The sequence below is a fragment of the Drosophila sulfurigaster genome, chromosome 3 (genome assembly GCF_023558435.1).
Source record: "Drosophila sulfurigaster albostrigata strain 15112-1811.04 chromosome 3, ASM2355843v2, whole genome shotgun sequence".
Classification (NCBI taxonomy): Eukaryota; Metazoa; Arthropoda; class Insecta; order Diptera; family Drosophilidae; genus Drosophila; species Drosophila sulfurigaster.
In genome coordinates this window covers 10,786,146-10,803,202 of record NC_084883.1, presented here as the reverse complement: position 1 = coordinate 10,803,202, position 17,057 = coordinate 10,786,146, and the positions used below count along the sequence as shown (strand labels likewise).

Genomic DNA, 17,057 nt, shown 5'->3' with positions numbered 1-17,057 from the left:
GTTGTTGTTGCTGTAGCTGTTGGCCGTGGAAAGCGCATAAATTTGTAAATCATTTAAAGCTTAAATACATGAGCAACAACAACTTAAACAACCAACTCAAGAGCGCCGACTGCTGGGCGTGTCAATTGATGCGTTGCGCAGAGAAACCGGAGGAGGAGAGAGGGGGACGTAACCGGAGTTACCTGACGTAACTCTGGGGGTCAGTTTCGGACCGAAGAAAAGAAAGGCTGGCCCAAAACGAAACGAAAGTGAAATTTTCTTGGCTCGCAGCCTCGTAATCGTAGCTGCCCCCGTTTTTGTGGGCCACAGTCGAAATTATATCCCATCGATGGCTGGGGGGCCATTTTTGGGGGTCTTGAATGAAGCCCAAGCAGAGCGAACGAGGTTAATACACAAATTGATTTCACGCACAGCTTCAAAGTGGGGAAATCAAAGATCTAATCTCAGATTGTACACTAATTTGTTTACCTCTTAATTAGGTGCATTGCTGCGGAGTGCTGTCATCAATGGTGAAGCTTGAGCAGAGAGTGTTTTTCAACAGTGATTTCACTAATAGTAAATCGGGCGGAATTCTTTAGCAGCTGGAAGTGCTACAATTAGATTTGGATGATTTGCTTTGAATGAAAGTGCAGTAGTTGAACAGAAAAATAATATAGATCAACATTCTTTTTGAAATTTAGTAGAATTTATCACAATATGAGTAGAAGGAGACATTTCTAACCCCATAAAGTATATCTATTCTTGATCAACGACAAGAGCCCAGACGATATTTACATATGGGTAATTCCATGACGAAATTTGTCCCGTACATTGAAAATAACATAAACTGAAACAATTTTGAAAATAAGAAAAGATTATTTTTATAGCTCCAGATAAGTACTTTAATAAGAGCTAAGAATGGTTTTGAAATTTACTTTCTGTTTTGTTTTTTGTTGTGATAATTACAAAAATTAACCAATTCGTACGCAAAACCAAAAAATGAACGAAATTATATATTTTATCGTAAAACCGATTAAGTTCCTAAAATCAATCTGAGCTCTAAATATAGTGCTTATCTAGAGCTTTAAAAATAACATTCACTTATTTTTAAAATTGTTTCAGTTTATGTTATTTTCACTGCAGCGCACTGTAAAAAGTGTCGCACGGGACAAATTTCGCCGTGGAATTACCCATATGTATATATGAACACCTAGATCTCAGAGACTATAAGATATAGAACTGAAATGCTTTGATAGCAGAATAAAAAGCGTAATTTTAGAGGCAGTCATATTATTAGATTAAACAATTTCTGAAAACTTGGTTCGATACCAATTTTAAAAGGTATTCAAGAATTAGAAGTCAGATCTTGATTGAATTGGTAGGCAATGACAAATATTTTGTATTTTATGGTATAATTTTAATGTACATATGTATATGTATGATATATCACATACATGTATGTGGAATCGATATGGAAATATGGTATATTTTTGTTCTTTGGTATATTAATAATATAGATGTATCTGGTATATCGATATATACGATATATAATTCGTATATTTATGTTGCTTTTTTTAGTTTTTTGGTATATTTATATAGTACATTTAAATGATAATACCGCTTTTGCGTTTCTTTGTTTTATTGCAAATAGGTATCTCATTGTCAATAACACTCGATTGTAGCTTTCTAACTTGTTGAGTGACCTATCATGAATAGTTGCAATTTGACAGAAAAATAATAGCGCTAAAAATCTAGATTAACATTCTAGCTGACCAAAATCAAAAATTTCTTCTAAATCAGAGTATTTAACTTGTTATTAGCTGCAGTTGATTGCTATAAAAACGCGGTGTTGAATAAAATTGCTTTTAAACAATGCTGTTAAAATTTCAAAAAAGCAAAACATTCACTTTCAACTCTTGACTCATTTAATTTACAAAAATTAGTTATGCTTTCAATGAGTCTTTCACTGCGGTGCAATAAACTTTGAACAGTGTTGTAGCTGTAATTGGTCTGCAATACAACTTGAACTCGAGGAATCCAAAGACACCACAAGAGACTCAAGCTTGTTGCGCGATTTGCAATGCGATTTTTCGCTTTGCAAATGGCAAACGGACAAATGGAAAACTTCTTAGCTTGGTTGGGAAATTCTTTTAGCCGGTTTTCGATTACCACTCCCGCAGCCAATGCCCAAAAACTGGTTCACTCCAAACACAAAAAGAAACGCGTGCGGGTGGCAATGTCCGCTGCAGTCTGTTGTCTCGAGTCTACTTTTCATTCTCCTCCTTCTCTCCCACTTTGGACTCACGACTTTGTCGCTGACTTTGCCCCCCAAGGCAGACCAAGCTCAGTTCCAATACCAATCCCTTTCCCTTGGTGGCTTCGGCTCGTGCGGGGTCAGAGCAGCAGTCGCGGGTCGGGTGAAAGGTTGGCAATCATTGGCCATAGTTGGTACTGCAGTTAGCCATCATCATCGTCGAAATTCTATCAATTATTTGATGTTTGATTTGCTCTCTACACTCCCACAAACCATCCTCCTCCCACTCTACCTCATCTTTGCAGTTAAAGAGGCTTACGATCGTCTTCAGTCGTTGTTTCGAGGTGCGATTTTGCTTTGTTTATGTTTGGTTTTATGTAATTTGCAAAGCGTGCCTTTTTACTCCGCACTCTACTCTACTCTTTGCTCTAATAAAAAAAAGCAAAGCAAACCACATAAAAAATTATATTACAAATATTAGAAATAAATTACGAGTACGAGCCAGATGCAAACGAGTTTTTCACATTGCAAAAAAACCAAAAACCAAAACAAAAACAAACAAGAAAAGAAACTTAAGCATTGGCGACTTTAACTCGAACTGGGAGCTCAAAACTGAAACAGAAACTGAACTGACAAAGTTGTTGCTCTTGTTGTCGCTGAGGCGGTTTTGCTGTTGGTAATGCGGTGAACTGGGCTTGGCCACAACATGTGGCAATAAATTGTGGCCAATAATAGAGCAAATTGTTAGAAAAGCACAAGACAAACCCAACATTGACTGACAATTATAACAGCTGAGCAATGCACAACTCGACAACTCAAGAACGTTCAGGATGAATCATAACCATAAAGCTAAATTTAGCACGTCTAACTAGCAACATATATAACATATACACAATAACTAATGCAATACAAGCTAAAAGGATTAAGCAAGAGCAAAAGCAAGACGATGAACGAAAATATTGGCTTTTTAAAAGAGTCAAAGAATACTTAGAGAAATATATCTAGGTATTCCATGATAGTCCAATAAGATTAAATCATTTAACAATCCATCTGTCTGTCTATCCATTTATGCTAATGACTAAGAGTATAACAACTAGAGAAGCTATATTGGATGGCGATATTTAAAAAAATCAAAGCGAAATCAGTTCTAATAAAAAAATTGTTAATACCATTAGAAACAAAAACAAACTTATTGGAAACAAGTAAGAAAACTTCAGTCGAGTATTCTGGACTTTGAGATACCAGCTACCCATTTTGAGTAAAGGCAAAACAGTGCGGTAATATTATTAAAATATACCATAATACTATAACGAGAAAGAACTGAAATATATCAAGAGTATTTATACTACAATTAAATACAAAATATACCAGATTATCAGCCAAAGTAAGGGGTTTTCTTCAATACAAAAGTATTTCTTAAATAACTTCTACAATTTTTATCTGATCGCTACCAAATTTTCAGGAATCATAAATACTTTAGTTTATATTGTATGTACCGAAATTATGCTTCTTATTTAATTTTTTTTTTGATTTGTTATTAAAGAAAACTTTGTACATATTAAAAGTGTCAGCTATCTTTTTTTTAGCAAAACAAAGTATTTTAAAGAGTTTGTTAAAATGAAGAGAATAAAAGAAGATGGAAGAACAATGTGATCTATACACAGATAGCTATGTGAGAACTTAGCCAAATTGTGCGCTACTACTGAAGTTAAAAAATAAATAATGAAATAGTTTATGGCATGTGGGATAGACCACCTCCTGATACGAATCTCAGTTGAACATTGACCTAGCACTCCAGGAATTCTCAATCATCCGCATGGACTACAAATCATCAAATCATTTGCTGCTGCTCCAATTGAAAAGCCTCAATTAAGCATTCAGGTAACGCACAAGCTGAGCTCATTAGAAACATGGCAAACATTGCTGAGGGAATCAAAGAGAACGACACAGCGACTGAGAGGGGCAGGGAGAGGGAATGTGGCACACACACACTCTGAGCTGTTGTTGATGTTGAGAGCTGTGCGAGTGTGAAAAACTGTTAATCGCCTAACACTTTTTTTCTGTGGCTTTTTCTATTTATCCACAGTCAGAGCCGAACGCCAAAAAGCTTGTGCCTTTCTAAACCAGGTCTTGGAAATCGTGGCCCAAAACGTTGATTGAACTGGCGACTCTCAGAGCGTGTGCGAAGGGAGATTGTTGAGTGAATGGTCGGCTCAGCTTAGCTCAGCTTAGCTGGGACTGTAACTGTGACTGCTTCACGTCCACAACCAAGTCGCACTCATCACCATCATCATCATCATCTGCCAAGACGTTGTCTTCGTGCTGGCATTGTTCGCATTAGTGTTGCATATTAAGTAATAGAACTGTTTTGTGTCTGGGCCGTACTTCAAATGGCGTAACTCTAGTACTTATGCCACTATTTGGATGCAGCAGTTGCTGTTTACAGCTAGTGTTGGCGGTGTCGCTGACGCTGTCGTCGACGTCGTCGTCGTCGTCGCTTTACCGTTAGCTGTTGCAATGCAAGTGCCAAGAAATGCGCATGGCATGCCACAAATGGCGAAGGAATCACGCTCCAAATTGTGCAACAGCCCTTGCAAAAGCAAGTGAATATTTTGCGCTTAAATAGATCTGGTTAGCTTCAATATTAAAATAGGTTTCTTATGTTTAGAATGAAGTAACAAAATAATTGCAAGTTGAAGTTTGATAAGCACTGCAGTTTGAGAAGCTCGGCGGCAGTTTGAGCTGCACTTAAATAGTGCACTATGCCTATTAACAAGTGCCACCAAGCAGTGCAAAGCAGTGTAAACTGCAAGGAATGCACAACAACAACGCCAATTTCACAACTTTGTAATTATTGTAATGTATTGCACCAAAAAAATGACTAGAAAATATTGAACTACAGTCGACGAATTGCGCGCGTTTCCCTTTTTGTAAGGTTAGCGTTGCGAAACCTGCATGCGAAATGTGGTTTTCCTTGAGATTACAGTTAAACAAGCAGTTTAACAACAAACTGACACACACACATGTGCGAAACTCCCTGTGTCTTCGGGAGCTTTTAGCCCTTTTCGTGTTGTTGTTATTAGTGCTGATGCGCATTCGATTTAAACAGGAAATGATGCCCAAAAGCAGCAGCAACTTCAGCAACAACAACAACAACGAATAATGGAGGCTTCAACGGCGATTTGGCATGACCAGTTTTCCCAGACTGGATGCGACATTCGCTTAACGAGCGGCAACCATAAAATATGCCCTTTGTGATCGCCAACATTTTTAATAAAAATGTCAGGAGACAAGCAGATGATACTGGCAAAAGATGACAGAGAAGAAGTGCATATAGAAGTGTAACTACCCCTTTCAGACTTGCGACGACAATGAATTGCAATTTGCGCGCTGCTCTGGTCCTTGACTTGTGCATCCAATTGATTCGCCTTTATGCATTCAATGCATTCGTAGCCTCAGTCACATTCGAAGATCGCTGCGGAGGCGTTGAAGGAGACACTCGAAGAGCGCCGTCAACACTTTGATTGATGGCGGCTGAAAAACAGGCTACAAGCAATGTGCTGAGCTCTGTTTTGTGCTGTGTGTCTCTTAGCCAAGTTTGTTTGCTCGCTAAACACTTCAAGCTGCACGGCAGTCAGTGGGGCATTGAACTCCTTCAGTGAGCTGTTAGCTACCTCAGCGACGAAGCCAATTTCATCCACTTTGTGTGCGCTGGTTCAAAGTGCCAAACCACTTAGGGACGCATCATTATCAACCAACGACTATGGCTTCGATGTGGCCAATTGCTCACGCATCAATGCTGCCTGCCACGCCTATTTTAAAGTGGTCAACACACACACACACACACAGCCACCCACAAAACAATGCCCACAAGCGATGGATGGGCACACGAGTATGCAAATGTGCTAGAAACGTAACCAGCCATAAGAATCATGGTTAGATCGAGCGAAAAGAAAAAAACAGAAACCTTGTTCTTCACACAATAAATCACCATCACCATCAACAACAACAAAACCAAAGAGCGGGAGAGAGAGAGAACGACAACAACAATAAGATATGTAATTACAACAACAATCAGTTGAATGGCCAACGAGACTAAGCCAAGATTGTTGACCATTTTTAAGCATTGGCAAATCTATTTTACGGTTTGCCTTTTGCCTTTTGTGTATTGTTAATTCTGCTATACGAAAATTATGCGGAAAATTACAATGCACAGAAATTGGAAAGATTTAATCTGTGAATTATTGTAAATTATCATAAACTTTTAAGACATTTTGCTTGGCTTTGTACGTAGGAGGCGATACTGGTTACGTAAACTGAAGCCGGTGAAAGAAACCGCAATATTGGTCTCGCACTTAAGTCGAACACATGTTGAGTAATCGAATCGAAAGAAGAATTCGCGAAATCTGGAAATCTGAATGGAACTCCAGAGTATTTGTTAAGAGGTTTCACTGTCAGAATGTTCGTAAACTAGAGTGTGCGTTTCTTGTGGAGTCACTCAAGGCTTGTGAGTGTGAATCAACTTGAACGAATTAAATAAAATTCCCCCGTTATGACTTAAACTGCGTATCTTCAAAACGAAATCCGGTTTTATGCATTAACATCTGTATTAATCATTGACCAGTTCTTCAATAAGAAATTTTAAATATTTTTGGAGAATGTTCTTTGCCACTTATCGACTACTTCATGCAAATACATTGTAGATAATACTTTGACTTGACACGCGCTACACTTAGATATAATTTTTTATTTGAATTCTTTTAAATCTTTTGTTTTTTTGTACCATTGCAAAGTTCCAGCAGGAAATTAAAAAAAAAAACTACTTTTTCATTTGTTTAAAATTCTCAGACATCGCAAATTTCTATACACTTTATTAATGGCCAAGTTTCATAGCTGGCTGCTGTGGGCAAACTTTTAGCGATATCCCTTTTCATACTCAAGAAGCTCAATAATATAGCATTGGCTGTGATTGTGCTTACATTTCTCATCATCGAATGTAGCGATAGAAAAACCAAACTTTATGCAGAAATACTAAGATATTCCCGTCGTAACCATTTTTCAGTGTCAATTGGGTTCATTTATAATCATGTTGTGTAATATTGGCGGGTGCAATTTAACGGCAGCTACAAGTGCCAACTGACAAACACAAAGAGCTATAAAAAAGAAAAGCAAATAAAAAACTACAAGCCTCACGCAAATTTGCCTTGAAATTGGATGAAAAACTTTGTAGTTGGCATTAAATGTGTTTTAGGTATATAATTTGAGACACAAAACAAAAAACGCATTAATGTTCAAATACAACGCAGTAAGCGTTAAAAAAAAAAGTCAACTTTTATGTTGGCCGTTTACCATTTGCCATTTTGCACTTTGCAACAAAACGGAAACGCCACGAAGAAGAGAAGCATACGAAATAAAAATAAAAAAAAAACCATACTCGAACCCAACTGGCATTTATGGGTCAAGGATTTTGCAGCTGTAATCAATTTGGCCACACTCCATTGACTCTGGCTAGGGTAGGGCGCAAAGTTCAGCAAAACTGCAGCCTGCAGGGCCCCTTTCAGCCCATATGTCATTGCACACCTGGCCCGAGCCCCAACTCTTTTGTATTTTCAAAATATTTGTGCCTGTTATGTCACTTACGTTGCTTCAACGTTGACTGCTGCTGCTCAGCTCATGCATCTATTCAAATACTCCACTCCACGGGGTGCTGCTCCATTCATTGGTTCAAGTCTTTCTTGGCCGTGAGTCACGTTTGGCGTTTGGGTATTTTCTGCAGCGGTCAAATCGCTTCAATGAATCACACATGCTTGTCGTTGAGTATTATTTGAACTTTTATTATAGTTTTTGGAGCTTCAATTGAACGCAATTTAACTAACAAATGAAGTTACTAACGATAACACAGAAAGAAAATTGTAAGGACACGCGAAACAACTCAAGGAATAGTTCAAAATTATCGATCGAAAGCTAAATGATCTCATTTTTGTGTAAAATATCGATATATTGATTTTAAAATGTTGATAAGACATCGATAGTTTTAAATACACAATTATTAAAACAACAGAATTCTAATTAATGGAATCGAACGTAGGACAGTGGACGGAAAAAGACGGAAATAGCAAGCTACTAATGATGTGTTTTTAATGTAATTTGCAAATCTGTGCAAGATTTGCGATTTCTATGGAGATGAACCATATGATTATGCTACGGGCTTCTGTAAGTTGGTATATTGGCGTTTAAGTGTATATTTTAGAAATGTTTATTATGGTCACACCATGACAAATAAAACTGTTTTTTCTGATAAACAAAAAGCATAACTTCCTTAATCATGCCATCAATGTGTTTCAACCTCTATAAATTTACCGAAACGGCGATTGGACAATTTTCGATTTACTTTCGCTCAATTGGTAATTTGGCTAGGGCCAATGCCTTAACACTTCCGTTTGAAGTCAACGCTTTCTTTTTGCCAATTGTTTTGCCTTTGTTTATGATTTATGGCCTGACCATTTGTCAAACGAAATCATATTTTTACACCACGTTCTGCTTGACAGCGTTGGCGTTAGCGTCTACGCCGCAGTTAGCGTCAACGTCGCAGCAGGCCAAAGCCCGATTAAAAGACGCCAAATGCGACACGAGGCAAAGCAACTGGACAGTGGCACAGTTGCAAGTTTTAAGTTGGCAACAAGTTGTGAACGCGAAAGTAAAGCAACATGCAAAAAAGAAAACGATGGAGGAAAATTCAAAGCAAAACACGAGAAACGCCAATTAAAAGGAAAAGCGAAAATAAATGTGTGTGTGTGTGTGGAAAATCGAGCAATGTGCAGCAAGAGAAACGAGCAAAATAAATGCGTTCAATGCACCCAGGTGAGCTTACTGGAAAAAGGCAGTAATGGGCGTGGCGCTAGCTTATTGCCTAGTTGAAGATAGAGGGAAGAAAGAGGCGACAATGAAAGAGGCTTCAACTGTCGGTTGCCTGCCTTCTGTCTCCGTCTCTCTCACTCTCTCTATGTCTGCCCACCTCTACTTTTTTGTTTCCCCCCATCGTGACTCATGCTGCAAACGGGCAACAAGCAAACGCTTTGCATACAGAAAACGTTAAAAGTATATACCTCAAAACTTGGTAACTACCAACTGCCAACATGTAATTTCTGTTGTTGCGGAAGTCGTAGGTGCAACATACCAATAAGAAACTATTTACGGAAAGCTTCAGAGGATTGTCAACGGTAGAAACTTCAAACTGAGTTATGCAACTCAGTATTAAATGAATAAATTAAATACAAATACTTCTCTTCTAGATCTACAATAAATGCCGGAAGAAATTACAGGACACCTAAGAACTTTAACAAGACTTTCTAATAAATTAAAAGTTGTTACACCCGCTACCTATAGCGAAGAAGGGTATTATAACTTTATCTTTATACCTCGATCAAATGTATGATATAATTTTATTAACAGCCTTTTTTTAACCGAGCACTCAGATGAAGCTCACTTTCGCCACAGGTTTTAATGAAAATTAAATTAATCTCACATTAGGGCCACTCGACTGTTGCATTCTTACTTTTTTCATACTCATCTGAAAGATCAAAATAGAAATAAGAAACTTACGTACTACTCGAAAGAACTCAAAGGAATGTCAACGGTAAAAACTCAGTATTAAATGAACTAATTTATTAAAACCCTCTTGATAGTGCATGTATGAGTAACAATTTCAGTTAGTTCAACCCAGTTGAATAATTGAATAAATCATAAAATTAATCAAAATGATTCTTTTGTAGATCTACATCCAACAATGGCCGGAAGACTTCTCACTCAATGGAAAGGTAACAACTTTAAATAAAGTTCTGCAACTCTGTATTAAATAAATTAAAAATATAATTGACGTTTTTCCCTTCTAGATATTTATCGAATAAATGCCGGAAATCTCATAAATGCTGAAACATTTCAGGAGACATCAAATGTGGAAATATTTGTTAAGTTTCTCGTTTAGATCTCCAGCAATTGCCATGGAACTAACGTAAATTATAATAAAGGTATTTCAATATCGATGGAGAAACCCAAGAGTTCGTAGTTACAAATACTTTTAATAATCTTTGCATTTCAGATTTTTGCTAACCATATGAAAATAACTGTACAGAGAATGCAAAGTGGGAAGTTATCGAAAGACTTTTGATACATAGAGGACTGACTTGCGTGGTATCGAAGCAAACCTCAGAAGAATGCAGTGCCTCCAAATTAACATACAAAACTCATTTTATCAATAATGGGGTCGGTGGTACAGCAGACGAAACACACCCTGAAAACAGCGAAAACAAATGCCCATATAAATATAATGGCATTTTTAACGGTGCTTTTTTGGGGCGCTGCTTTTAAAGAAATATTTGAAAAAAGCCAAACAAAAATGTCAACAGCAACAACAACTCTCGGCGAGGGAAACGCGAAGCTCGACTCTGTGCAGATCCGATTGCTGAAGCTGAATCACAAATTGGAATTACAATTACAGCAACTGACATTTAAAATGCATGCAAGAATTACTTGAGACTGAGAAGTTTCTTTTCAAAATATCAATAAACTATTGTTGAAGGAAATTTACAAGGTAGCTAGTTTTACCCAAATTAGAGGGTAACAACTTTCACAATGTAAACGTGAACTTTATTTAGTGAATATTAACTGTTAATTGTATTGATTGTGTTGAATATCATATACAGTTTTTATAAACATAAGTGTTGTGTGTATCAAAGGGCGGTTAAATCATTCATTGGTTATATATATAAAAAACCAAAAACTCTTATTTGTTATCCGTTTATCCTTCTCGATTAGAATAAGTTTGTTGTACTTCATTTATTTACTTGTAGAAGTTGTGTTTCGTTGATTTATGTTAAGTTGTCCGGCATTTGTGATGGAGCCGAGCTTACCTGAAATGAAAAAGCGAAATGAGGCATTAAGAAACGGTTTAATTTTCGGTTGAAACAAAGCACATAAACTAATGAAATGAAAAGTTAAAACGCTTTTAATTAGTTTTTAGTTTTTTTTTGTATGTGAAATTGAGCTCAAACCTAAAACGAATTCTTTGGGGCGTGGCACATGCGTACAGCAATAAACAAAACAATGCAAGGTCGTTTCAAACAAGAAACAAGAAAACGGAACAGATCAACTTGTTTTTGGAGAAAGAGCAGTTTTACGAGAATTACTGCCGGGCATTGTTATAACAATGATTGTGGTTTAGATATGAACGGTTATACTTATTAAGCTCTACAGTAGTAGTTGTTGTCATAGAGGGAACTAACTGACAACGCTGGGAATTGAGTTCACAGTTCAGACGGTCAAGGTTAGATCGCTATACAATTAGTACAGCAGACAAATGATATCAGATTAGAGCTCATCAACAGCAGATGGATGGGTATTGTTTTATGGGAATTTCTGTTAAGGGATTTGCACAATAAAATTACATAATAAAGGAGAATAGTTGACCCTGTGTGGAAGCCATCAAACATACATAGCTGAAACAATCTTGTAATCCAGTTTATTTATCATATGCAATCGAACATCATTTTTCATTGCTGATCCAATAACCTGAAGCCCGCAGGCTTAGATAAAAACAAAAGTCAGCTCGTGCCAAAAACGAAAAAAAACACGCTTGAATAAATATATTAAGAGTGTCAAAAAAGCGAAACAAGTTAATAAATATGTAGCTTGCCACCACGCCTGCAACAACAAACTGAATATGATGTTGCAGGAAAAAATGTCGAGGAGTTGAGTGCTCTACTGTGCCTGGAGAGATCTGCATAAAATTGTTGTTCAACTGGATTGGACCATAAGAAAGACATTCGCTTTCGAAGCTGCGGCTGTGCAGCACTTACCGAGTTATAAAGAAATCGAGAGCAATTATTAGCTCGCCTAGGATGACCAACACTTTTACTGTTAAATATGTATGTACACAAGTTTATGTATGTAGTGTATTTGTGGTTCGTTGAATCAGGTTCAACTTGTGGTCGTCGGCTGCTTGTTGCTGCAATTCATTCAGCCAACTGACAAACAACAACCTACGCGACCAAGATCCCCAGCAAATGCGTTTTCTGTTTTTGGTAATAAACGAAGCGTTAAACAAATTGCATTACAGCAACTACAACAACAACAGCAACAACAACCATAACAACCACAACATATGTCTAGATTTGCTGCTGCTGTATGCTAAGCGTCATAAATGAGGGCGCTTGACGGCATTGCCGCCTTGGGCGTAATTACATCAACTACCAAAAATGGTCAAAAGAGCGAAAATTATTACATGTGTTGCTGTTGTTGGTGCTGTGGCTGTAATAACTCTAAGAGCTTAAGGGAAATGCCAGACAAAATGAAATGCAAATGATTGCCAAAAAATGTGGTTGAACAATTTCAAAATTATTTTTCATGCCGGGAAATTTTGGATCTGTTTTTGTTTTGGTTTTTGATCTTGGACAGGAAATTAAAAATTATAGCAGCGATATTAATCAGCTATGCAATTTTAATTGTTAGGCCATTTATAAATGACCGTAAACGAGTTCAGAGTTCCGTAAACGATAAGCAGACACTTTGTCTATGTAATTAACAAGAAATTGCAGCATGTTTTCCTTGAGAGGAATTTTTTATGTATATAGAAAGTCAACTTTGCATTTGTTAAAACTTGGTTGAGATTACAAATGACGACATGCTTAAATAATGTAGTCACTGGATCTGCAACTTTTCGTTGTGAAATTGAATTCTTAATAAATAATATCAGAATAAAAATAACCCACGACTTGTTTTTATTCAGACAAATTAAGTCACCCAAAAAGCTGCTAAGCGAGTCGAAATTAATTCCAAAGAATAGTTTAAGGCTAAGAACATCAATTTAGCATTAATTTTGTGAGTCCAATTTGAAATTGCAAAAAAATTTGATTGAAAATATATTATTCAATTACAGCACGATTATGTGTAGAATTTCTAGACGACAATTTTATTAAAGACACTTTGAGCAATGCCATTTTTAGTATAATATGCAAAAAGACTGCAGAAAAACATGAAAAACTAGTTTTATGCTGTAAAATTACGGCAAAGACAACACATAAATCAACTGGGCTGGGTAGTAAAATCCAACAAACAAAGTTAAAGTTGTTGTTTTGAATCTAAGGCAAAGTCGAAGTCAAGACAACAAAAGATCAAAACTTAAGTGCAACATAGCAATCATAGGAAATAATAACAGAGCACAGAGATCAGCAAAGCATTTGAGATACGAATCGAATCGAACGTGGCTTAAAAAAAGAAAATTGATTAAATTATGGCCAAGAATTAAAATCAACACACAAATCGCAAATTGCTGTTGGAAAAGTAATTGCGCTGAAGGTTTTTAAAGAGAGGCAGGAAGCAAAGTAAAATATGTAATATTCATTTAATGGTCACAATTAAATTAAGCAAAAATAAATCAAATATTTACAAAACTCTATCTATTCGCAAAGCATTGTAATGTTTCTTCCGCAACTCTTCCGTAATTGAATTAAAAAATTTATGCGAGCTATTAAAATTAGTGTTAAAGAGTTCGAGTGTAGATCTCTTGGAATTGAAATGTACTCGGATTTAACCCTGACTAAATAGTTTACACGAGGCGCTTTAACTAATTTTAAACATTACAGTTTACAAGTTAAGGCTTAGCTTAAGGCCTTCAACGCCCAAAAAAAATAATCATTTACAGATGGGCCAAAGTCAGTTAATGGGTTTCGGGCTTGATAAATTCAACTAACTTGGCAAATTGCTCAAAAATGCAATCAGCGAGTGGAGCGAACAGCCGACAGCAAAGTTTACAAATGACATTGAAATTGCACAACGAGCAAAGCAGCAAAGCAACAGCAATAAATGGACACATTAACCAAGGCAGTAGCCAAACTGTCAGCCACTCATTGAGCCACTCACTCAAGTGGTTGTGGTCCCCAGTTAGCATGTGCCGCTGTCGATGAGGTGTGTCTTGGCCTGGTCCAGCAAGACGAAGGTAACAACAATAATAAGAGAAGGCACAATACTCTTTCGACTTATTTTGTGTGTTGCTAAATTTGTTGAATATGCCTTAACACACAATTTTTGGTTGCCATTTCTGCTGTTGTCGTCACAACAATTTGCTGGCCAGTTGAATGAACTGATGAACGCCCACAGCAAACGATGAGGGAAGAAGTCGGTCTTGTGCTGCTGTGTCTGGGCAAAATGAACATGTCACGGGTAGAAATAACGCCGTAGTCTCCTGAACTCGCTAAGCCGCAGAGTTCAAAGCGAAGGCGTCGTCGTCGTTGTTGCTATTGTCGCCAGCTGTCAACCAGATGCCAGCAGATAAGCAGTCAAGCCAACAAACTGGGAACAGCGAACAGGCAACCAAAAGTAAAAAGCCAAGACAAGATTCGCGGTCTCATAACTTGCACGTTGATCTTCAACATAAAATCTACAACTGCACGAACAATTTACAGCCTGAGTAGGCCTCGTCGAATAACATATACTCTGCAAAAGCAAAATTTAAAATAATTTAAGAGAAATCTACTTTTTCTTCAATTCAATTATGTTTACTTTTACCAATTGCATCAACGTTAAAATTTCAAAACGGATTAATAACTTGGCCAATTCAAGATAATTAACATAGATCTTAGACTTTTCAGCGCAGATGCTTATTTGTATAAATACTCTATTTGAAAATATTAAAATGTCACTTTTCCTTATATTATTTTGAAAAGCATCCTAATGGGAAAGGAAATCCAGTCGCTGACAAAACTATCAAAAGTGAAATCAAAGCCATTTCTGCGTCGATGATTCACACAAAGCTAAGCGAATATAACTCATGTGGTAAACACAGATGATAAATCAAATGTTCTACACGAAGTGGAGGGCACCGCTGAGAATGGGCTGTACAATTTGTCAAATGGCTAGGCTCGCGTTATCAATGATTTATAATGAAGACCATCAAGCAACAGCAGCTGCAGGTGCTTGACTACAGAGCAGAGAACGAAGACGAATAATTTGCAAGAAGATGTGGGGAGTCTCTATCGATAAATGTGGAGTCGAAAAGCGGATGTCAGCGCTTTTTGGCCCGCGAATGTATCTTGACCCAAGCAAGTGCTGGCAGCATTTTCATGGCTCATGGCAAATGTGAGCGTCGAACTGTAAAGTTATGAAGCTGCGCCAAACGGAAGCGTGTGTTTAAGGTTATAGGCACAGGGCTAAAATAAAGAAAAAAACAAAGGTAAACAATTCGCAGAGAAAACAGCTAAAGAAACCACCTGGTGTGCTGTGTTATTATGGAGTCTTCACTCACTCACCACATTTTGTAGTCTAGTCTACCGTGCGCATCTCAAGATTCTCGAAATATTCAATAACAAGATGTGGATATAGGGCATTTAGAACTTTCAGCTTCACTGCATCGGGTGTAACACGATTTCGCCATTTGGCCACCACAAAAGTTTCACCATTGATCCGGAAGGTCTTCAGCACCTTCTCCAGTGGCAAGCCCAGCTCGATGCCATAACATTTCGTGGACGCCGTCAAATGATCTCTCCCAATGCCTAAATTCACTAAAAGTGGCCGGCACATCACCTTCGTTGGGTTCATTCGTATCAAACGGTTTGTGTTCCTCATCTTCAAGATTCTTTTGATCGCCTCTATCCAGACTCGAACGTCGTTTGTTTTTTAGCGGTCAACTAGACGGTAACAACGATTATACATAATGAATGTGCACTTAGTATTCGATTACTCACTTGCTGCACTACACTTCGATCATCGCTAGGTCCAGTCTTGCGTCGCCTCAAAGGTATATCTATTGCTCCTTGTTCAATCTTAGTTTCTTTCGCAGCTGTTTTCATCTTCAGCCAACTGAGTGCCTGCTGCTTGACGCCCTCAAGCGCCTGATCAGCCTTTGCAGCTGGCACCGCTGTAGTCTCATCATCATCCTCGTCGTCGCTGCTGAGCAGATCACGCACTTGTGCCAGCCCAAAGTTGGTCAAGCCTTGCCTCGCGCTTGCATTTAAATTGTTGGTCATATTGGATGCTTTTGGTGCTGGTGATTTGCACTTCATCTTGTTGTTGTTTGGAATGCTTTGTTGTCTGCTTTTTGCCATTGCTGCAGCCTTCTTTTCCACTACATCGGGTTCTTCATCGCTGCTGCTTGTCTCGTCACCAGCAGAGCTGCTGTCGCTGTCCGAGTTGCTGCTACTTTCGGATGAATTATCCTCGCTGTCGTGATCGGAACTTTGCTTGTTTACGACCTGCACTCTTTCTGTGTGCGTGTGCTCTTTGGTCACACTTTTTGTTTGTGGCGCCGGCGCCGGCGGTGACGGCAGCGGTGGCTGCTTTGATTTTTTTTTGTTGTTTGCTTTAGCTTTAGCCGCTTGTGGATTTTGATTCGCAGCCTTAGGCGGGATTCGTTGGTATTGGTAATTAAATTGCGTTAACATGTGAATGTTTTCAGGACCCAACATGCTTTGGGGCTCCCATGTGCTCTCCTCTTCGGGTAAATCCTTCCATTTCAATAAGAGTTCAGTGTGTCCATTGGCGTTACGTCTGCCTAAGATTTTCTCAACAATTCGCTTCTTGGCTTTACCAGATGTGCCTGCACCACCACGGTTCTTTTTCTTTTTACCCGAGTTAATATCAGCCATTTTCTATTTGCTTACAAATATTATTTTTGATTTACAAATATTATTGAGCACGCGCAAATAAAAAATGAAGGAAATATTGAGTTGTGGAAAAATAAATTTCACAAAATTTTAATAGTGACTTCAATAAAGTTGTGAAACTAAAATCAGATGTATGATTTTAAGCTGAGAGAATAAAAAGACAGAGATAA

General features: G+C 37.8%; 2 protein-coding genes and 1 long non-coding RNA gene across 9 annotated transcripts in view; 1 reads left to right on the top strand and 2 right to left on the bottom strand.

The window, feature by feature from the left end:
* Positions 1 to 17,057, bottom strand: part of LOC133841009 (mucin-2) — a 42,220-nt gene that overhangs the window by 19,655 nt on the left and 5,508 nt on the right. The gene's annotated exons all lie outside the window — the stretch shown is intronic.
* LOC133841024 (uncharacterized) lies at positions 8,522 to 10,469 on the top strand. Of its 4 annotated transcripts, none has more exons than XR_009894243.1 (5): positions 8,522 to 9,453; positions 9,526 to 9,628; positions 10,006 to 10,050; positions 10,126 to 10,260; positions 10,332 to 10,469. It is a non-coding gene; the product is annotated as an uncharacterized LOC133841024 (long non-coding RNA). The 4 variants fall into 4 exon arrangements; XR_009894244.1 differs by having other exon boundaries at positions 8,524 to 9,094; XR_009894245.1 differs by lacking the exon at positions 9,526 to 9,628 and having other exon boundaries at positions 8,525 to 9,094.
* Positions 10,801 to 17,018, bottom strand: LOC133841013 (WASH complex subunit 3). 3 transcript variants are annotated; one of them, XR_009894241.1, is made up of 3 exons: positions 15,955 to 17,018; positions 15,535 to 15,896; positions 10,801 to 11,142 (listed from the first exon to the last, which is right to left on the bottom strand). XR_009894241.1 is itself a non-coding variant. In XM_062273264.1 (2 exons), the coding sequence occupies exons 1-2, from the start codon at positions 16,867 to 16,869 to the stop codon at positions 11,101 to 11,103; spliced, it is 942 nt and encodes a 313-aa protein (XP_062129248.1). In that variant the 5' UTR covers positions 16,870 to 17,014; the 3' UTR covers positions 10,801 to 11,100. The 3 variants fall into 3 exon arrangements, 2 of the variants coding, with proteins under 2 accessions (XP_062129248.1, XP_062129249.1); XM_062273264.1 differs by lacking the exon at positions 15,535 to 15,896 and having other exon boundaries at positions 15,970 to 17,014; XM_062273265.1 differs by lacking the exon at positions 10,801 to 11,142 and having other exon boundaries at positions 15,777 to 15,912; positions 15,970 to 17,009.